This window comes from Pipistrellus kuhlii, unplaced genomic scaffold, assembly GCF_014108245.1.
Source record: "Pipistrellus kuhlii isolate mPipKuh1 unplaced genomic scaffold, mPipKuh1.p scaffold_m20_p_13, whole genome shotgun sequence".
NCBI lineage: Eukaryota > Metazoa > Chordata > Mammalia > Chiroptera > Vespertilionidae > Pipistrellus > Pipistrellus kuhlii.
The window spans coordinates 22,429,043-22,452,347 of NW_023425438.1; the positions used below are offsets into that span (position 1 = coordinate 22,429,043).

A 23,305-nucleotide genomic window follows, 5' to 3' on the forward strand; every position below is an offset into this window, starting at 1 on the left:
GCAGTATGATAACTTTTAGTAGAAATTAAAGAGATTTAAAGCCTAAGTATACACAAAATGTATAAAGCAGAACTTGGTATTGTTACAGCAAGTATATATATATATATATATATATATATATATATGTGTGTGTGTGTGTGTGTGTGTGTGTGTGTGTGTGTGTGTATATATATATGCATATATACATAGTTTATTGGAGTTTTTTTGTTGTTGTTGTAATATTGAAATCTAGAGCAAATGACATTTGAGTATATAAATGACAGGTAAAGCAGCAGAGGAATAGAAGCCTGGAAATAGAGAATATGGGGAGTGAGAGAGAAGACCATTTGGTCTAAGTATAATTAAATATCCACCAACACTGTCCACCTAAGAATTTTGCTAGTGCTCAGACACTGGAATTAAGATTACTAGTTTTGACAGGACAAAATCTTGTTTCCAAGAAGTTATTTTTCAAAAGGGTAGACTGAAGCTTACTTCTTGAAACATTTAAAGTTGATATAGACAGAGGCTGAAAGTCCTTTGCTACCTGCTTCTTTTCCTATTTGAAAACTATTCTGTATTGGCTAAAAGGGCTTTCCCCATCTATTAGCATTCTGCCTCCTGCATCCATCACAGTTAATTGATTGCACTTGTAGTGTATAAATGTACCCAGATGCTGTGGGATGAGCGCATTTCATCATCATAACTATCCAAACATCCTTAATATGCAATGCTACATCGCTAATTACTGTGTAAATATGTAAGCCTTTCCATGGCTAATGTCTTGGTGAGATTTTTTCTTGGAAGTTGAGCCGAAATGCTACGGTGACCAGACATTTAATACCACTTCAGAACTCTAATTTTATTTCACTTTTCCCATAAGGAGAATGTGGCTCTTTGTACAATCACGTTGCTGAATGGACTAAGTCAAAAGTATTTATTCTTTATCATTGGGCTATCTTGCTTATGAACACCAGTTAACCTTCCAAAATAACCATATTTATCCAAAGTTCTGTTTGCAGGCTCTATTTATTTCTAAAAAAGTTAGAGGGAATTTGCCAAATGAGGAACATTTTGCTGCTTAGTGGACCCTTTCATTAATTTCTAAGAACAGGGCATGGAGGAAAGAATTGCAATTAGTATAAGAAATTGGCTTAATTCTTCAGCTCTGGGGAAATTAATCTAATAGACCTGAGTAAATTATCTTTAGTATCTCAAGGTACAACAAGCAAAGGTTTTCATTCTCTTGTCTAGGTCATAGTTATTTCTCAAGCCAAGGTTCAAAAGATAAAAGAGACATGCAACATGACCATTTTTTCCTTCAACAAGGTTGGCCAAACAAATGATTACATGAGTTGTGGGTATACCATGGACCAAAGGACATATCTCCAAACTTAAAATTTGTATTTTATTGGTACATTGTAGCAGCATGATTTTGATCAAATTCAGTTGTACTTAGGACTGGAAATTGTGCCTGTGCACATCATGGAATTCTAAAAGAATCATTCAAATTATGAAATTCCAAAGGTTTCATTCCCCACCCCACCCCCACTCCTATGACCTTACTAGGCAAAGGCTGTGCCCAGTTCCCTGGGTAGATGAGTGACAGAAGGCTTGATGAAGGATGCTGCGAGATTAATTTCATTTCAGAATTTAAACTGGGCATTGGTCAAGTACCCAGGCTTCCTGACAACATCAACACTTTAATGAAACATTCAAAGTTATTTTAGAAATGACTATTTGTAAGCCAGAAGTAAAATATCAGATTAGTCAGCATGATCTTTATATTTTCAGAATTGAAAGCTACTTTAGGGAGAAAGTCAGCATGCCCTATAGATGTTTGAATTATCTGAGGTCTAGTAAGTAAGTTTAGTAGTTACTGCCATATTTATATTTGGATACCACCAACTTAACTGATACAATTGCTTTTAATTTCATTCCTACTTTTCCTGAACGTGGTCAAGAGCAAAAGGTTACAACAACAAATACACCATTTACAATCTGGCAAAGCAACTTCAATTCAGGGGGCTTCCCTAATCTATGGTTGCAGGGGCTACCTAATTTAATTAATAATAGCTGTCACAACAGACATAGCATTCCATCCCATAACGGAAAGGAAGATGCAATCAGAGGTTCCCTTGAAAAGAATGGCCAGGCCTCCTTCACTATTAAGCAGATCCTTCCCCTCCCCCGCCCCCCTTTCTGATTCACAGTCCCTTCTGTCCTCCATCTGCTCCGCCTCCACCTATTGTCTCCACTCACTGGCAAGCAGTGCCAATCCCATCTGGCCATGCACTTGCTCTGCTGCTCTAATTCCCCTGGGCCTAGGAAATATTTGAATGTTAAGGCATTTTACCTCTTCAGGAGAATAAGGACAATTTAGAATATCAAAAAAATCCCCCAAGGAATTCACACACACACACACACACACACACACCATGCACAGGATCTCTCTCACATACACAAACAGCAGTTTTACAATTTTCTCCTATACTAAAATAAAATAAAAAATTGTTTTTAATATTTTCACCTCAGATGCATTTTAAAAATTTGAAATCTTACTATCTTTGAAATGACCCAAATTCACATTAAAAAATATAAGCACAAACACTTTCATTAATCCCAGATATGCATTTTTTTCAGTAAGCAGAATTAGTGTAAATAAACGTTATGCAAATCTTACCATCATGAAATATTTCCATTAGCTAAGCATATTTAACCATTGCTCACAAATATGTTTTCTCTTGTATCAAACATACATTTAATTCAGACATTCCACCTTTACAAATTCTCAGCGAAAACCCCCACTCTGCCGCAGAAGCATGCATGGTCAGAATTTAAGCAGAGTTAGGCAAAATTATCACTAAGTCATTAACAACAACAAAGCAGTCTGGCGAGTCGTGAAAGCAGCTTTTATTCATGCTTTTACTTGAACCAACTTAATGCATAAATACATATAAATACACATACACACACTTTTATTGTTTTTGCAAAAAGCATGCTAGTAAAAAAATAAAACAACCACCTTTGAAGCTCACATAAAGCAGCAAACAAAACTAGAAGCAACCATGCTCAGGGTTTAAGGACAATTAAAATTTTTAAAACGACCTTTCTACATCTCATATAGAGCATGCATACATTTAACATGCAATCTCCAAGAACTAGTTTAATATAAATCTTAAAATCAGGTTATCCAAAAACAATTGATTCTTAGTTTCATTATGCTTGCTCTCAGGCTTCTGGTGTCTTAAACCCTGCATGCTGCAGTTCTAAAGCTGTGCTGAGCAGCGGCTGTGACAGAAGAAGCTACCTGCGAGTTTTCACAGTGCCATCTCATATCCATGTCTGTCTGGCTACCCTGCGTGCTTAGAGCTTTTTTCTTAATTCTTAATGGAAATCCTAGGAAATTTAGTCCATCCTCTGAAATCAATACTGGTGACAGGAGAGCTCCCTGACTCAGTGGGAGATCAAGATGATAAATTGCCTGCGCATCAGCCTGGCCTATCAGTGCCCTGCACACAGATGGGCGAGAAAATACACAGAAAAGGCTCGATCAGTCACGTGTCACGGAGGAGCCAATGACTGACGCTCTGCTGCGGGAAGGGATGCTGCAGTTCAGTCTGCAGCTGAGGAGGCTTGTTGGTACCCAGCCCAGCCGCGCCCCACTCAAAAAGTCTAGGCAGTCCCTGCTGTGGGATTTGCTCTCCACCTGGGACTGCAGAGGGGGGTGGGCATCCCTTTTAACCCTCAACTCACATAAAGACCTATTTCCATGCACAGGGAATTTTCTCTATAGTGCTTTCTAATCCAAAGCAATTGCCCAGCAGAAGAGAAATTTATATATATATATATATATATATATATATATATATATATATATATATATATATATATATATATATATATATATATATATACACACACACACACACACACATTTTATATCCCAGCCACTAAACTCTACGTGCTTCTTTTCAGATGATTATTGTGTTTTCACCTAATGTGAAATTACAAACCTTAAGCCCTGCAATTAGCACACAACCCTCCTAACAAAATGGCATCAGAGCTTTATAACTGTAGTTATAATTTTATTTCCAACTTAATGAATAGCATTTTTTTCAATGCTTGAATTTATAATGAATATTTTTATGGGATGATTTTATAAAGTTAATTATGCAACATTAAGAAGTACCTATATTATTTGCTTTCTTTTTTTTGCAAATTAGAACTGTTTCTCTTTGAAGACTAGTTAAGTCCCAATGAATATGACATTTTATCAATCACTAAAAAATTAAAGCAACCACCAAAGATCATGCATCTTGTTTCCCTGAGCATGAAGAACAAATGTGTTATTCAGTGATGGAAATATCTACTTATTTTTGTCATTCCTCTGAAATTTAAAACAATTATTTGGAAAACAAAGGCTACACATCTGGAATACCATATGAACAAATATCCCCAATACATCTGCTTGCATTGATCATCCTGCGATAACAGACATGTCAGGCAATTCTTCAAGGTAACTGAGATGATTATAGCTAGTCTGACAGGGAAGATTATAAGCGATGAGACCATGGTGCATTTCAAATGACAGTATCAGGGATTTTTTTCTTTTTAATAATAAAAAGAAACATTGAACAATCTTCAGAAGTGACATTTAAACCAGAAAGAGTATTTAGGAGCACTGCTCTTTGTTTTTCACTGCCAAGATTTTAATTTTATCCAAGTATTTTTAAGGCTTAATTCTGACTCCTTTTAGGGTCATCCAATACTACTTAGGGGAAAAAAATCTGAGAATCAATTCTAGGTGTGCCATCATAAGTAAATTGCTACTGAACTTTCGAATGCTGAAATTCCAAAGTGCCTTTTGTCTTGGCAACTATTTTTAAATATATATATATAACTGAAAGACTGAACGCTGGCAATTTATTTATTTTTTACAGATTCATTTCATCTTTTATTTAATAACAACTGTCAGAAAACAATAAAGCATTTTTTCTTTAAAATCTATATTGTGTTGTGCCCATTCTATATATTGTGTTGTGCCCATTCTACTTATTTGGCCTATTTATTCTATTACAACATAATCATTAATAGTCAAACTTTATTTTTTAAAAGGAAAAATGAAGGCTCAGAGCACTTCTAATAAAGCATCAATATCAAACCTGATCACTGCAATATTTTAATAGCCAAAACCTAGAAACCACCTAGTCACCAATAATGAATTGATCAGATAAATTATGGTAGAGCCTTATAGTAGAGATATTCTACAGCTGTAAAACTTAATGTGAAAAATTCAAATATGCTTATATGAAGAGCTATCTAGGATATATTGTTAATTAAAATTACACATTTTTAAATTGTTTGAAGACTATAGACACACGTTTGCGCACACAAATAGTTGCATATGCAAAGGATATTTCTGTAAAGACATCAAATATCAGTCAATAGTGGATAAATTTCAGGAGGGGAACTGAGATCAAAGGTCACAGGGTCTTAGTAGTACCACTTTATTCACTGTTGTCGTTAAGCCTGTGTTCTACTTTTCTCATTTAAAATAATTACAGTGATGGCAGCTGCATTCATTTAGGTTTAGAATAAGGCGATTGGTAGTTGTTTTGAGCAAAAATGTTGAGGGGAAAGAGAGTCAAAGGGAAGGGTGATCTGCTTCTTTTCAAAGAAAATAAGGTAGGTGTGGGCAAGGAGGGATCTCCCAGGCAGAGGAGCTGGCAGCCTTAGCCGAAACCTACACATTGTCTTGCCTTTAATGCAGCAATGATATCCTAAATTAAGCTTCAGTTTAGCTCTGCCATATCTTGCTAATGTATCCTGCTGAGAAAAAGAAGGCTGGGAGGGGTTAATTTGCCCAAGTTTGGGTATTAGCCCAATAATTTACTTCCCAGTCCTTCTCATTCCTACGTCTAAGAATCAGATAATTTAGGGGAATTGTCACTATAAATTGTGAAACTCTTAACACAGGGAGGATTTTTGAATTTAATGACAACATAATCATCAACAAACAAACACTATTGAATGGGATAGGGCTAACAACAAACAAAATCCATTTTGTATGTGTGTATGTGTGTTTCCTACCCAGCACAAGCTTATATATTATATATTCTATCTTTGACTTTTGTTGTTGTTCAGATTCCAATAACTTTAAGAGATATAAACTTTAAAACAAATTAAACTGTCCAAATCAAGCCAAGGCTTATAATTTTTATTATTACCAGAATTTTATTGTACCCCAAATTATTCTAAATCAGTGCTTTATGAGGGTGACTTTGCCCCCAAGGTGACATTTGACAAGGTTTGGAAACATTTCTTATTATCACAACTGGGGAAGTGCTACTAGCATCTAGGAGTAAGAAGCAAGGATGCTGCTAATGATCCTTCAGTATGCAGAGCAGTCCAAAGAGTTATGTGGCCCTAAATGTCAATAGTATGGCCCAGCCAGTGTGACTCATTGGTTGAACATAGACCTATGAGTCTGGAGGTCACAGTTCAATTCCTGGTCAGGGCATAGGCCTGGGTTGCAGGCTTGATCCTCAGTGTGGGGTGTGCAGGAGGTAGACCATTGATGTTTCTCTCTCTCCCTCTCCCTTCGTCTCTGAAATCAATAAAAATAAATAAATTATATGTGTGTGTGTGTGTGTGTGTGTGTATACCGTGTTTCCCTGAAAATAAGACATCTTCCGAAAATAAGACCTAGCGCATGGGAAGATAAGACATCCCCTGAAAATAAGACCTAGGGCAACTTTGGGAGAAAAAATTAATATAAGACACTGTCTTATTTTCGGGGAAACAGGATATATATATATATATATATATATATATATATATGTGTGTGTGTGTGTGTGTGTGTGTGTGTGTGTATGTATATGTAATTAGTAGTACTGAAATTAAGAAAGCATGCTCTAAATACTAAGCTTTTATACTAATTTATAAGCTTTTATACTTTTTATTTACTTAAAAAGAGGCTTAAGAAAAGTGTCCTGTTCTGTGAGGTATATATTTAAAGTGGAAGCACATAAGTTAAAATGGAGAAGTGATGAGGACCAAGCACCAGGACCTGAGTCTTTGCAAAGTTAACAAATCACTGAGAAAAGAAAGAAACAGCAACTGAGAATGAGGAAGGAGGAGGAAAACTCAAAATGTGGCCTACCTCTAACCTGTAAACCTATGGTACATAGTGTGTTAGAAATGACATTAGGGCAACTTGCTATTGATTGGTCAAGCAAAAGGTTTATTTTATTTGTTTAATTTAAACGAAGGATCTGAGAAATTAACCTCATTGAAGTTAACAATACAAAAGCCTTGAGGTCCTCCCCGTTTGAATTTTTGAAGATGTGGCCAGAAAAGGGATCACAGGAGGGGCTCTCTGAGGGGATATGTGAAGGGGAGGGAGCTTTTGTGACCCTTACATTACACATCTTAGGCTGTGTGTGCCTTTAGGCTACTTTATAGTCCACAACGGTGGGCTTGTAAACAAATCCTGTTTCGGGCCATCCCTCATCACAGCGAGCTGAGGTGGCAGAGTGCCACCTCTCACCCTAGAAGCTCTGCAGCCCTGGTCCCCAGGCCCCTCCCAGTCTATCCATTAATGAGATTTCTGGGAACAGAGTTCTCAGGACCAGCTTCAGGCATTGCCCCTGTGACTGCTGTCATGCCAATTGCCACACTTCGTCAAACCTGTGGCGTTCAGGGTCAGTGCCGCAGAGCCACCTGGAACACTAGGACAATGGAGCAGCCTCAAGCCAAATGAATGCTCTTTTTGACAGGGAATTATTGCAGGAAAGCAGCTGAGAGAGAGGGGAGAGAGAAAGAAGGAGAAAGGAAAGAGATCAGAAAAAAAGAGCCACAGACCCACAAACACCATCACATTCTCTGTAGTGAGGGAGAACATGATATGTCCTAATTCTCTTAAAACTAGACAGATTTTCACAACTCCATAAGGTTTTAAAACGGGCAGAATTCAGCGCCTTCATCTTACAGATGAAAGGTTTTGCTGTAGAGATGTGAAGTAAAGTGGCTTAAAATAAGGAACAGTGGGATTCTTTGCCATTCCAATCAACGGGAAAGTTCTCAGATGCTTTCAAAAGTCATCATAATGATCAAGCAGAGTAAGACTTAGAGGAAGGGGAGTAGTTGATGTCAAATAAGAGCCAGCAAAAGGCTCTGAAGCCTCCTCCTTCCCCCACTGATACTGGATTAAGGCATTGGAAGCTATTGCTATTCAGGAAAGAGGGTCCGATCTCCGATGCATATTTATAAGATATGAAATACAAAAGGAGAAGCCTTGTATCTCCTTCTTTCAGAAGAATCTGAGGGGCTGATGAAAATAAAAAACAAAAACAAACAAACAAACAAACAACCCACACAAATTCTCTTCTCTGTATTTGCACCACAGTCTTCATGAATGGGAAGCAGGATGCATGGTGACATTTAAAGTACATATGGCAGGAAGTAAGCTCTAGCTGTGAGAGAATATAGAATAGAGAAATATCCTGGACCATTTTTCATTTTAAGAGAAGGGGAAAATAAAAATGGTTGAAAACCCACAGTGAATGATCTCAATTTAAATTTTTAAAAATTATTTTTGCATTCTATCCCCTATAATGACAGCCTTCGTATGGAGCCATGGAGTAACATTAAACTCAGTTAATTACTAATTTAATATTTGCAAGAGGTAGGAAGTGAATGAATGCCCAAATGAGCAAAATTTCACATACTCTAAATTTTATTTTTCTACTATTCTGTTCTTGTGGGTTTTGTTTTATACACTGATTATTTCTCTAGGTACATATGCTTTTTAAAAAGTAAAAAACACCAACAAAAAATACTGCCTCAGACAATCTTTTCAATACCATTATACGCTAAAATTTAGTATACTAATGTTAAAAATAAGAGCAATTGAGACTCGAGTGATTGCATAGCATCTATAGCAATGAAACTATAGTAACTGCAAGTTTACTGACAAGATATCAAATGTTCTTTCCAAATTAGAACTTACAGTTCTCTCGAACAGTTATTCTCAAAGTAATGTGTATAAGAACCAAGCAGGAACATATTAAATATCCAGGTTCCCAGGCCCTTCCCTAGACACTGATTCTCTGACTTAGATGGATCCTCAAAGTCTTCATTGTGAATAAGCAACCCATCTCCATATTTTAAGAACCTCAGAATCAAGTTGGAGTTCCAAATTCAGAATTCTTTTCAGGAAAAACCATGTCAACAGGATATCTAATGAACACAAGTGGGAAGTGTTTTTTGTTATTGTTGTTTGTTTTTTTTAGAGGGATAAAATTAAAAGTGGTATGAGAAATGTCCATGAGATAAATTGGAACAGAGAGCATTACCATAGTGAAATAGAAAAATGCAGGTGCTTTAGAGCCATCCATTATTAAGGGATAGTTTTCCAAATTGGATTTTACAACGTACACAATATTTTAGTTGAAAATACTTTTTGAGCAAGGAAGATTAATGTGCATGGAAGAAATGTGCAAATAAAAGAATTTAAAGGACTCGGATGACCCTTTTATTGCCACAGATAGATATGGCCCTTGGCTGAATTAGACCCCACCTCACTGCTGTGATTAGAAGCTATGACATCCAGGCAGGGTCCCTTCACATAGCCTAAGCATTCATTTGCACTGAGACGTGTTTTCTTAGGATGGTTCTCTAGAACTCTGGAGAAGGTAAGCTTTCTTTGAGGAGCTCAGAACCCATTGAAATCACATCAAAGCTCCCCTAATTGTTTAAGACAATGAATCCACTGGGAGAAATCCTCAGTCTATTTCATGCACAACAATGACTCATGAAAATGAACTGTGAGTGCACTTTACAGAAAGCCTATGGCCATTGTTTTTCTCCCAGATGGCTTCTAGGTTGGACAGTTTGAGGTCAAAGGGTAATGGTGCCGTAATACATTCTCTTCGGACTAATCTCTAAGATTTCTCTCTCTAGGATTTATACTGCCAGTCCCTAACTCATTTTTAAAAATTTCTGAGCTGTTTGGCATACAATACATTTCTTTTAGTTTGACAGAGGTTGATGAATTGTTCCCTTCGTTCTAAACTGAAGACTTTTGGGACAGGTTAATGAAGAACAAGTTCTCTTGGGATGTTGCGAGTAGGACAATGCCTTTTATGAAACAGACATCAGTAACCAACTGTTTTTGGTAGCTGATTGATGAGAAGTATTAATCAAAGAGACATAGTCAAGTCTGTTAGAAGGCAAGAAGGAAAGGAGATAGGAAAGAAAAGCACAGAAAACCTAACTTATAATTATGAGGTGCATCAATAGACCTTGTGAGAAACTTCAGCATTTCAGTGATTACAGGTTTTCAGCACCACCAAATATGAGTCTCCTTCCTCCCTGATCTGCCCACACCCATCAATAATGGGCCACAAAATAATATTTTCAGCAGCAAGAATTACTTAGAAAAGATATATACTCAGAAGGTTACACACAAGTCCACAATCCTATGCATGCACACAAGGCACATGCACACATAGAATCCACATCTTTACTTATCAGGAGTAAATGCTTCCATTAACAAAACTGTGAAACCTATTCTGTGAACAAAGCTCATCTTGGACTAAATATAACATTACTAGAGGCCCAGTGCACAACATTTGTGCAACAGTAGGCCTTCTTTACCCTGGCTGCTGGCACCAGCTTCCCCCCCTACCACCATCACCACCCCCACCACTGCTAGCAGGCACCTTGAACCAGGCTTCCCTCACAGCCCTGGCTTCCTCTGGAAGGTCATCTGGTCTAATTAGCATATTATGCTTTTATTATTATAGATAAGAAAATCAGTGATCAAGAAAATCAGTGAACACAAGTTCTCAACTGGTCACTCATATAATATTCCATGAAGAAATTGCAGGAGGCAGAAGTACCTATTTGAGGTACGCTCAATATTTCATAGCAGCCATTTACAACTGGTGTGCCTCAAGAATTTTTAAAACATGCAATACCTTAGACTGTCAAATAAAATTAAAAAAGACAATAGTCAACACAATTGCCATCCAGGATGAATACATCTGTCAGATTGGCAAAAACTATTTTTGGGTACGCTGAAGACTTTTAGCAATTAGTTTTTGTGTTCCATGAGATGAATAAGGTTGAAAATCACTGTTTTAAAGCAATTACTTTCTAAATTACAGGTGCCTAAGAATTTTCTGGCCCCACCTTTCAGGCGTCTTCAAACTACGGCCCGCGGGCCACATGCAGCCCGCAGAGGAGTCTGATCCGGCCCGCCAGGTTTTTTGGGCAGTGAGCGCAGCCGAGGTGTTACAGTAGGAATTAGTAGTTCATATAGTCCGGCCCTCCAGCTCTCTGAGGGACCGTGATCTGGCCCCCACTTTAAAAAGTTTGAGGACCCCTGATTCTAGGGAGAGAGTGAAAAGCTACAGGCTTGACTTGTATCCTAGTGATTCTGCTGCAGGTCGTCTAGAAAATAGAGATTCAGGATGATGGGATAGATAGATTATTGTTATTTTATTTTTGTTAATCCTCACCCAAGGATATTTTTCCATTGGTTTTTAGGGAGAGTGGAAGGGAGATGGAGAGACACAGAGAGAGAAACATCAGCGTAAGAGAGACACATCAATTGGTTGCCTCCTGTGTGCACCCCAACCAGGGCCTGGGTTCGAGCCTGCAACCAAGATATGTGCCCTTGATGGGAAGCGAACCTGGGACCCTTCAGTTCACAGGCCGACACTCTGTCCACTAAGCCAAATGGCCAGAGCAGCTGGATATATTCTGAAAAGAGTTTCTGGAACAGATTTCATTCAAACTTGAGTATTGAAAGATGGCATAGTTAATTATTTTAGCAAGATTTGGAGGTATAAAAGTGCTTTTAAAATTTTATTTTTAAATATATCATATAAATGATAAGCCCCTTATCTTTTCAACCGTAGGACCTAACAATGCTTCTAATACCTATGAAATGGTCAATAAAGATTGGTTAAATTAGAAAGTAGTCTGACTACAAAAAATGTAAATCTTTAGAAACAATTCACTCACAATCCCACCACCTCACAAAACATTTTTTTTGTTATTTCTGTTTTGATTTTCATGTCACATTCTTTTTCACTTCTTATCTGAACACACACACAATTTTAAATAAATGCAATACTCAAAATACAGTTTTATTCTGTTTTATAATTGAATATAACTTATATGTTTTCTACCTTGACTTCAAATGCTATCTTTCTAATAGCCATAAAATGGTCAAACTGGTGTATTATAATTTGCATAACTATCTTGTGTTTCTTTGGATAATGGATTCCTCTCTATTTTGTATTTTTGCTATTGTACATAAACTTGTCTTCCTGTGTATTTTTTCTCTCTTAAGATACAGTTCTATAAGTGGGATTACTCATATAAAGAATAAGTGTTTTTACAGAGCCTGAAACAATCTGCCAAAGTACTTTTCAAAAGATTTCCTCTAATTTCCATATTGTCTTTAGCATGCTCTGTTCTATTACTAGAACATCTTCACTGGTGTGAACATGTTGTCTTTTCTATCTAGATATGCCCTTTTCCCACTAAAAACAAAATTGTTGGATTCTCCCACACAATGTTTTATGTCAAGCTCAAACACTACTCTTTCTTGAAGCCTTCACACAGCCCCTAGGCAGAGTTAGTCATTATTTTCACTGTGTTTCATAACACTTTGTAATAATAGCATTTTTAGCACTTACCAAATAGTTCTGTTGGTTGTAGTTGTTTGTATTATTTCTTTTTCTACTTTCTAGATTATTAGCAACTCCAAGGGTTAGCCTCTGTCCACTTCATCTTTGGAGCCTCAGCTGCTAATACGAGGCCTAGCATATCTTAGACATCTAGTAAATGCTTGTAAATAGGAATGAATGAATGTGTCAATGTAAAGCATTAATTCAAGTCTCTTACTGTGTTTTTGGGGAAAAATGCCCTTTTTTTTCCCACCAACTATATTATAGGCCACCTACTCCTAGGAACCTTTGCATTTTTATAGGTCTGTTTTGTTTATATATATATATATATATATATGTTTTTATATTTATATAGTTTGTAGATGTGTACTTTTACATTTATTGATCTACTTTCAATCCTTCTTGGCCCAGCCCTGTGACGTGTTGTGAATAAATTTTTGAATCTTTTAGATAATCACTTTTGGTTAAACCAGAGCAGAAAATGTTTCTACTTCAAAAATAAGCACTTTTTATAAGGAAATTTTAGGATTAGTGAACAAGATTAGAAGCCACCTGTGGAGACTATGGTATGTACATGGCCCCACTCTAGAGAAAATAGGAAATAATCACTGATATTGAATTATTTAGTAACATAATCAATCATTCTTGTTACTTTATGCATTTTGACATATTTCATCATGTACGCTCTCTCATTTTATCTTTGTCAAACATCATAAGAAAAACAGACAGCAAGCAAGTGGAAGAACCAGGGCCAGCACTCATATATTTTGAATCACATTTTAGCTTTCATTCTAATAATATCATTAGACTCTGCTAATTTTTTTTACATTATTAACCAAATTGAGAAATTGAGCTTTTAAATAGCATAAACTGGACTGGTCATTAGAAAACCAACAATGAAACTAAAACTTTGCTGGCAACAAAAACTTTTTTTTTTTTTACCCCAAAGAATGCTTATGAAAACTTCAGTATGAAAAGTAAATAATATCAGAGGACTATTATTGGGATTAGAGGTAAATGGGTGGGATCTGCTTTCTCTCTGCCTGGTGGCTTTTGGTGTTTTCTGAAACTTACACTAGAAAGTATCATAATGGACCATTTACTCAGTCATTTCATCATCCAACTAATGCATATTACAGGCTAAACCGGTACAAAGAACCGTGGAAAAAAACACACACACACAAAAAATAAGACTCCTTCTCTAAAAACTAACTCTCTCATACACATACACACAGTACATTATAAGTGCCACATACATTATATCCCATAGTAAATATTCTGAAATTGCAGGAGACATAAAAAATGATTTCTAGACTAATACCTGTACTGAGTTCCAGATGTCCACCTAAGGAGTAATATGAAGAAATATGGATTTTGTTTCTTATTCTGTGGACTTTGTACAAACCATTTAATCTGCCTATGCTGGGTGGCTTTGTCAGTGAAATAAAGGGACCGAATCACTTCTGCCAATCGAATACACATCATATGTGAACACAGGAGAGGGAGGAACTCAGTAATAATATAGGCTGTGAAATAAGAAAAATCTGGCTTCATGTTCCAAGCTTGAGGCTTGGAACAGCTAGTTAGGGTAACCTCTCTACGTTGCAGCTTCTTCATCCATAAAATGAGAATTACAGCAATACATGCCTTTTGTAATTTATCATAAGGTATAAATGAGATAATATATAACAGTAAAAACACTGGCACTTACTCAATGGTCAGTAATTAGTTGCAATCATCATCCAACTATTAACATGAAGAAATTGCTGCTAGGCCCTGCATAGACTATTTCAATTCTATGAGTCTACTTACTTTATTTTGCACATGGCTTGCTCACAATGGCAGCAATTCTGCTATATTTAAGGAAGATCAAAGGTTAAGTACTTTTCTTATAATTTTTCAAATTATGTATAGATTCATGCAAAGCCAGGGAAAGATAGTGTGTTTTATTTTGTGATGTGCTGGATTGTGACTGCACTCTTTGGAAAATGCTAGGCTTTATTTCAGCTGTCATCTGTATGTGAACTCCAGTTTAACTAATCCAAAAACAATGGAGTCATCAGTGTGCACTGAGCTTAGTCACTTTCATAAGTACTGTGTTAATGGCCTTAGAGATGTTCAACTTCATTTCCACTCTGACAAGTATGATAAATGGAGTTCACAAGCAAGACACACTCCCAGGCACATTCCCAGCAAGCTAACGATAGCCTCGTCCTCTTTAAAGAGCATACCGTACAGAACCATACAGGGGAGGGGAAAATTAGGTTAAATTGCCAACCATCATTACCTAAAAGATAAAGCATAAGTGAGGATACAAAAATGATAATAATAATAAAAGAAGACAATATAAATAAATAATAATACAAAATAAACTGTGTTTTTGTGTACTCACAACTGAAAACCTATTTTTGCCCACCCCTGTAGTGTGGAATCAACATGCAATATGGGATTAATTGATCAACTGATGGATTGAAACTCATGATGTCTTATAGTCCTATTAATGATCTTAGTCTATGTCTGGTAGTAGCATTTGCACAGTTTGTCAAATTGTGTCAACATTTACTTAAATAGAAAGAGAAGTTATACGAATGTATTCCAGATGAAACGAAGTTGTTTTCCTAGGCAGAACCTGTGACTTTTGTAAGAGAAGGATGATATGAGAAGCCAGAATTCTAGGGAAGTTATTACATTTTTTCCCCCTGTAAAAAGTGCTCTGACATATCTGAAAGACAATATTTCAGTGTCTAATTGATTTGTGTATTTGGATGTAATTTCACAATTATAAAACAATTGAAAGGTAATAACATGGGAAGAAATGCCAGTTTGAATTGATTTAAAGCTAGAATTTCACACCTCTACAAGTTGAAGGGGAAAAAAGCAACAGATATGATTATTATTTTTATTTGTTCTGCTGCAAAATTAGATCCTTTGAGAGACACCCACATATTAACTCAGAAATGAAACAGATATATGTGTATCCCTGCTGAATTGCTGCAGAGTGGCATGGTTGCAAAATAGATATTAAGGAATGGAACAGTCCTCCTAAATTAATGGTTTTATTCCATAATAAATATTTTCTTTGACTCTTTAAAAATGGTCCTATTATCTTCAAGTCTGGGGAAATCTACAGAGAAAAACTCAGTGCCTGCTATTGCCTTGGTAATTAGATAAGTGTTTTGACTACTCTGTCATAAAAACAGTATATACTGAAAAAATAAAAATAAAAGGTTCTTTCCTGCTAAAATCTGGGTAGGTAAACAAAACAGCTGCCATACTGGGAAATAAAAACAGAGGTCACCCATCTGATTTGACTTTTTCTTTGTCATGAGTCCTAGGGCAGCCAATCTGCAAGCTGTCTTTTGCTTTCAGTGGAAGTCTGCATTAAACTCATGGCTGAATCACAAAGCATGAGGCCTTAAGGCTGAGTGGCTCAGTAATGGCTTAGTTCTTTAAGGTATTTCATCCCTAAACTAATTTTGCTCTTAACCCACTTAGGTAGAAAAAGAATCCCACAGCCTGCCTATCCTGCTCGTGAATCCTTATAATGGACTGAAGTGTCTCTGTGCAAATATATTTGAGATGCAGGGGATAGGGGAGATGTATAAATGTTTTCTATTTGAACTATAAACATAAAGGTCTGAAAATCTAATAATTGACAAATGTTCATGGATGCAATTATGTGTCATCACAATATAGTTAACCACAAAAGAAATGACAACAAATAAACCAAACTGTAAGTATTAAAACTAAACTTATAACAAATTAATTTAAAAAGCAAAGCCATCATGAATTGAAAACTACATTTAACAGAGAAGTCAGGTAGGAGTTGCTATTTCCTGTTCATATGCATGGGCAGTGGGAGCTTTGAAATGTTGCCAGCAGAATATGGCAGCCAGACTCTATATTATTTGGATTGCATTTTGAATAACTATAATTGCATGCTATTTTTAGCTTATGAATGCTAAGATTGTTTAATTCTTAATAAGCTGGTAAGTAGTCCTTAATTGTATTGTGAAATGGAATTTCAATGGATAGAATGACATTTGCCTATAAAAGCAAATAAAGGACTTACATTTCCGGTTCATATTGCAATCCATCAAGTGGAACCTGGGGGGGGGGGGGGGGGAAGAAGGGGGGAGAAGGGAGAGTGAGGGGTGGATGGCAGGGGGTAGAGTTTAGAGCCAAGGATTTGAATGTGGAAATCACCACTCTAAGGATTATTAAATGTCCATATAAAAAAAAGATCAATTTTTGTCATATGTGTTGGGTCTACTAAATGGCAAACCTACCTAAGACTCTGTGGATTCATTAGAGAACAAGACAAGGCCATTATAAATGCTCTCTAGTCCGAGACCACCACAACATCCTTTCAATTTAAAAAGTTGGGTTTATTAACTGTTATAGCAAGAAGGAGCACACACCATTGGGATCCGTGATGTTTCTAAGTAAGAGGGTGTTAGAAAAGACTTATGAAAGAGTCTGGGCTTACATTAGGTAGTTAGGGGCATGATTTAAGAAAGAAGGACTTTGTTACTTTGTTCCGGATTGAATTCTGTCAGGAAGTGGAGGCAATTCTGTGACAGATTTGGCATTTTGATAAATCTTATCTATAGCAAGGGCAGACCAAAGTGAGGATAAAGCTTACATTGGTAAATAAGTGATAGTCATCATTTTAACCAATAGATGGTTTAACAGTTCTTGGGTTTCACAGGGACCTTGTTTTTATCAGGTTTTTTTTAAAGTAAATAATGATGTGGCCTTGTTTGTCTTCAGTTGATGGTGGTGGGCTCAGAGTGCCTTGTCTCATGTTGGTATTCTGTGAGACTGTTTCTATCTAACAGGTGAATAACACTGTCTCCCTGTAAGCTCCAGGATAGACTTCTGCCTCACTGTGTGGATTAGACCAGTTCCAAGTATCAGGGGCTGCTCTTCTCTTCTTAACCATCTAACTAACCAAACAATACACAAATAAGCACAAATGTGAAAGAGTGATAGGACAGATTAAAAGAGAGGGTCCTTTATATTGTGTGTCCTTAGAAAGGTGCTTGGACTAGAACAATCAGAAGAAACTAACATGGGCAGTGGTCAGCAAACTCATTAGTCAACAGAGTCAAATGTCAACAGTACAAAGATTGAAATTTCTCTTGAGCGCCAAATTTTTTCAACTTAATCTTCTTCTAACGCCACTTCTTCAAAATAGACTCACCCAGGACATGATATTTTGTGCAAGAACCACACTCAAGGGGACAAAGAGCCGCATGTGGCTTGCGAGACACAGTTTGCTGACTATGGACCTAGAGGGACAGTGTACTTGTTCCAGAAAACTGTGCCAGGCCTTAAGCTTAGAAAGAGCTTGATACATTTAAGGGACAAAAGAAATGTGTGTGACCCAAGAATGGTCAATGAGGAAGAAAGCAGGCAGGAGAGAAAGCCAGATAGGAGAAATACGGGATTGAGACTTTATTCTGAGTGTAATGAAGAATCACTAGAGGTCATGAGAGTAGAATAAAGACCTAGTTTTATTTACACATTTAAAAGTTCATCCTGCATGGTCAACAGAGAACTGTTGAGATGAGAAGCTGAGATGTAAGTTAGGAAGTTTTGTGGCTAGGCAAGAGATAATAGTGGCTTGCCCTAAGGTGATGGCAGTGAAGATATGCAAAGGGTGCTGTTGTGAAGTCAGTGTTGTGGGACTTAAGGATGGGTTAATTTGGAAGGTGAGGAGTAAGGAGGAATGAAGGAAAGATGTTTTTTACCAGTTACTGGGCTCTGAATGTCAGTGATAATCTTATTCTTCATATCATCCCAAATTCACAGGGACAGGTGTTGAATGAAAGGATCTCTGTTGTGGTGAATGTTGGCACAGGTAGCGAACTTCAATATTGTCCACACTTAACTTACAGTTGAGGTTTGGTTCCTAATTCTGTTGATTTGAAAAAACCCCAATGGTAACAATCAGTATGTCTAAAGCAATAAAACCAATAAAAAGGAAAAAAAGGGGTCTGTGTAAAGGTTTGGTTTGGAACTGTCCTTGTAAAGCACTATAGGAAGAGCTTTAGTTCCCGGTACACATTTCTCATAGTGATTGATACACATTTCAATCAATTGATACAACCCAGGTCTGGGCAGAACAACCCACAGGACAACTCAAAGTAACACTGTCATAAATAAGCACTAAGTAAATGTGCCCCACCTACTTTGCAATTACATGCAGAAAATAAACAGATTTGGAGAAAATTTTAAAATAAAAATAATAGGCAATTACTTGTTGTAGCAGATAAAAATCCCAAAGATTCTCAATTGTGTCTCTCCCAAACCTTTGATAGGGTGTCTAACCTTACCTCCTTAATTTGGGTGTGTGGTACCTTTGCTTACCTTGAAGAGAGTCTTATAATAATTGCCAGTGATATTTGCTGCTTCATGTCAAGTTTTGAAAGTCAAAAGCCATCAAATGGCCTTATTTAATTTATTGCCCTGAACCCAGAGAGAACTATCCTCAGAAAAGCTGTAGTAGCCGGGTAATCAAGTATAGGCAATAAACCACTGCTGCTCCAGAATCACACGGGAGCTCCTTCCATTTTGTTCTCAAGGGAAGCCCTCAGGAAGCACTTGGGAAGCATCGGGCAGGGGCACGCCTCATTAATGCCTATGGGAGCCCCTACAGGAGCCAGACCTTTGTTCCCAGGGTGATGACTCTAGTGGAGGAGTCTGGGCCTCTTCAGTGTGCTTTCTTATTGTGTAACCCAATAGTTCAAAATATTAGTATGTGTAGGTAGTATGAGGCATGGAGTACAAATGTGAGGTTTCTTTCTTTGTCAATTCGTATGTCTAAAGCAATATAGCCAATAAAAAGAAAAGAAAAAGTGGTCTGTGTAAAGGTTTGGTTTGGGACTGTCCTTGTAAAGCACTATAGGAAGAGCTTTAGTCCCCAGATGACATGGGACATGGCACTTAGTACAATACCTGATTATCCAAAATTATTTATTCCATTCAATCCACTTAGACTATTCAAAGTCAGTGTACTTAAACTACACTGATGAAAGTTGTTGGAAAAAATATAAATAGTTCAGAGATCCCATAGTCAGGACCTACTTAAAATCATCACAGCTAAAAGAACTACTTCAAGGAAGCCAAGCCAGAGGGTGGTCATCCTAAGACCCAGAGATAACCCCACAGGCATTAAAATGCTCCTCACTAGTCATGCTCGTTTACTCTCATTCAAAGCAATTACTTAATGAAAGAGGCTAATCACAAAATACTCCACTTTATCTAAAGCAACAGGTGAGAACAAAACTCTAGAAGTTAGTAAACAGGTTTGCAGTTTTCTTTCCCTCTGCTGCTAGCAGCAAGGAATAATCACTAACGTGTAAAAGTCGAGGCACTATCTCACCAGTGCCTCACTTTCAGTGGGGCAGGAGGCTGAAATATTGCCGTATGTAGGTGTAGTTCTCATAATGTCACCCAACTCGGAAGAATGACTGAAACACTCCTAGTAACTCGGAAACAACTGGGATGGGAGAGAAAATGATCTTTCTTTCCAATTTCCTTCCCACCTTTGGGTCTCTTAGAGCTAAGGATACACATTTCTTGCAGTGATTGAAGAGGGTGGGAACATCTGTCAGACCTGTCAAGTCAAGACATGAAACTCATTTTTAAGATCTCGGTAGAGGAGAACAATGGGAGAAAGGTAACTTGTAATTTCTGTCAATTAGATAGACAGGGATAACTGAGTGAAATGAATGCTTGAAAAACCCACTTCCTTGATATTTTAACGATTGAATTTCTCCATATTAACAGCATTGCCATTTGTAATTACAGGAGTGTTGCATTTTTTTTTTTATTTCCCTTTTTCTGAATCTTACCTTTGTCATCTGAGAGAAAATAAAAACTTTAAAATGTGTGGAATCTAAAGAATGAAATAAACTGTGACAAACAAAACATGGCCAGAGGCATGGATGCATGAGACAGACTGACAGATCTGATAAGGGGGTAGGAGGGAGGTGAAAGGGAAAGGAAGATGTTAGCCAAAGAACTTATATGCAGCTATGCCTTAGCCCAAGGACACAGGCAGCAATGTGGAAAAGGCTGGGGTATAGAGGCAGTGAGAGCTGGGTGTAGGGGGGAAGGAAGGACATTTATAATAATATCAACAACAACAAAAATAGAAGGAAATGGATGACATAGCTCTGCAGTAAAATGAGATATTTTCTATGCCATTTAAATAGGAATGTTTGCTTTTTTTAAGAAGAATTATACTTTTATTTTATGCTTAGCCACACTATTTTAATTAAGTACTTTTTTGCACTAAAAATGTAATCATAGAAAAAGTTGGAAAAGCTGGTACTTTCATATTATTTTTAACAATCAATATAGCACCTGAAATAAAGGGAAGAAAACAAACTATACTTCAAGTATAGACAGCACTATGCCCCTTGGGTCTCATGACACTGCCAATATGAAGGGATGGTTTCTAGAAATTCATTAATCCTTTAAAAAAATTTACTAGGAACCTAGTGGGCAATGACCTGCACAGGAATCTGGGAGTGGTGTGGAGGTGAGCAGGAGGCACAATTATAAATTAGATAGAATATTCCCTTGAGGACCTCACCATCTAGAAGGGGAGACATTATTATTTTCAACCTTATACTAAAATTATTTGTGTATGAGTCATAAAAAGTAAAGATCAGTGTTATAAGTACTCAGAGGTAGGAGAAATTACATTTTACAAAGAAGAATTAGAAAGCAGTTCTAAAAGTAGTTGTAATTCACTTTGCCTGGACAAATGAGAAATCTATGGGCATATGCAGAAGATGGAAGGATGTTTCTCTTGGAAGAAAGAACATGAGCAAAGACATGAAAAAATGAAGAAGAATGGACCAATAAATTGTTCTGTTCCTGGAATGAGATGAAGATAGTAATTGGAAAGACAGAGTGTGTGTTTATAGTATATGGTAAACTAAATAATGGCCACCTAGAGATGTCTGCGTCCTAATCCCTGCAGCCTGGGGAGAACCTGAGGACACTGTGAGCCCCAGGACCCAGAGAAGCCGGTGCCTGGGCTGCAGAAGTGTTCCATAGTAAGTGAAAACCGGTAAAGCAGGCTTAATGCAAGGACAGCCTTCACCTATACCTAGTCCTGGTTGGCCCAGGTTACCACCACTTCAGGGATGTTATTGCTGCATTGCTTTTGCAAAAACAGCCTGATCAGCAGAATGAGGGGGGCTCTATAAGTAGAAAGGCCATGTTTAGCCTTTCTACTTATAGAGCTCCCATTAAGCAGAAATTTCAGGGGTGACAGGACATTGCAGTCTCCACTCTTCTGTCTCAACATGCAAACCACATGGACCAGAGGCATAAGTGAAGGCAGGGCAGGATTCACACCTTCAGCTGCCCTAGACAATGAAGCAGTGAAGGCGCATTCCTCTCCAAGCCACGGCCCCACACTCCAGAGAACTGTTTTCACAAGGCATCCTGAAAATGGTGCCCCCTGAGTCAGAAAGGCGATTGTGTGATCAGTCACCCCTGAAACTGTGTAACAAGAAGGAAGACTTCCACCGCGTGTGATTTTTATATACATAGGCACATTTTTCTAAAACTTGTGAAATATATGTAACTGGTAGCCCTGTGCACGAATCTGTGTGCCAGTAGCTTTTTACCACCTGCTTGTAGTTCACTGCCCCATCCTCCTGCAAATCCGTGATCTGGTCATTAGGAGGTTGGTCATTATGCCTCAAGGCATAACGGATAATTAGCATATTCCTCTCTTGTTATATAGGATGGGTTATCTCCAAAATATATTATTATACTTGTTTTCTTTTTCAAACTTTTCCCAAAAATACTTTTTTGGAACATCTGTTTTTTTGGTACCAAAACAACATGTAAATTGGTGTATACTTTTTTAAGTAACTTAAAAGTAAAATGAACCAAATTTTGCTGAAAACCATTCTAAACACATTGTTCACTCTCCTGACTTGTTAATGAAAGGACGCCAAATGGAATTAAATTTTTTCTTATTATGACATGGGTTTCATTCCTATGTGGTAATTATTCCAGGGAGACACTTAGGGATTTTTGTGGCATATTGAGTTTCTTATCTATACAAGAAGTGGCCTTGCTGCCTTTTTTTCTTTTCTTTTTTTAATTTGGAGTCAGCTATTCAAAATTTTTCTCTGGCCTTTCTCATTGGCACAACGTTGCCTTTTCTTACTACTTTCATCATAGCCTATCTGCTTGGTCAATTCCTACCAATCAAGCATGATTTTCCTAATGTTCCAAAGCTCAGGGAAATTGCCTTGCACTGGGGTATTTGCTCAATGCTTCTCGCATGTTCAACTGCTACAATTGCCTCTGGGTCTTGTTAGAATGCAGATTCTGATTCAGTAGTTCTGGAATAGGAACTGAAATTCTGCATTTCTAACCAGCACCCAGGTGATATTCATGCTGCTAGTTCTTGGAACACATGTTAAGGAACACGATATTAGAAAATTGTAATTGAACTAGAGGCCCGGTGCACAAAATTCATGCAAGGCGCTTGGCTATCACAGCTAGGGCAGATTGCCTCAGCCTTTGCAGCCCGGCTTCATCTGGAAGATCTTTCAGCTGTCTATTCTAATTAGCAT

At 37.4% G+C, this 23,305-nt stretch overlaps 1 protein-coding gene across 34 annotated transcripts in view; it reads right to left on the bottom strand.

Moving 5' to 3' along the window:
• NRXN1 (neurexin 1) overlaps positions 1 to 23,305 on the bottom strand; it is a 973,616-nt gene that overhangs the window by 44,712 nt on the left and 905,599 nt on the right. For 2 of the 34 annotated variants that reach the window (XM_036435303.2, XM_036435302.2), the window contains exon 1: positions 3,290 to 3,498. The exons of the other annotated variants lie outside the window; for them this stretch is intronic. In XM_036435303.2, coding sequence (XP_036291196.1) covers positions 3,290 to 3,322 — 33 coding nt within the window. In that variant the 5' untranslated portion in view covers positions 3,323 to 3,498. Of the gene's footprint in view, positions 1 to 3,289; positions 3,499 to 23,305 lie in introns of those variants that run through there. 34 annotated transcript variants of the gene reach the window in all.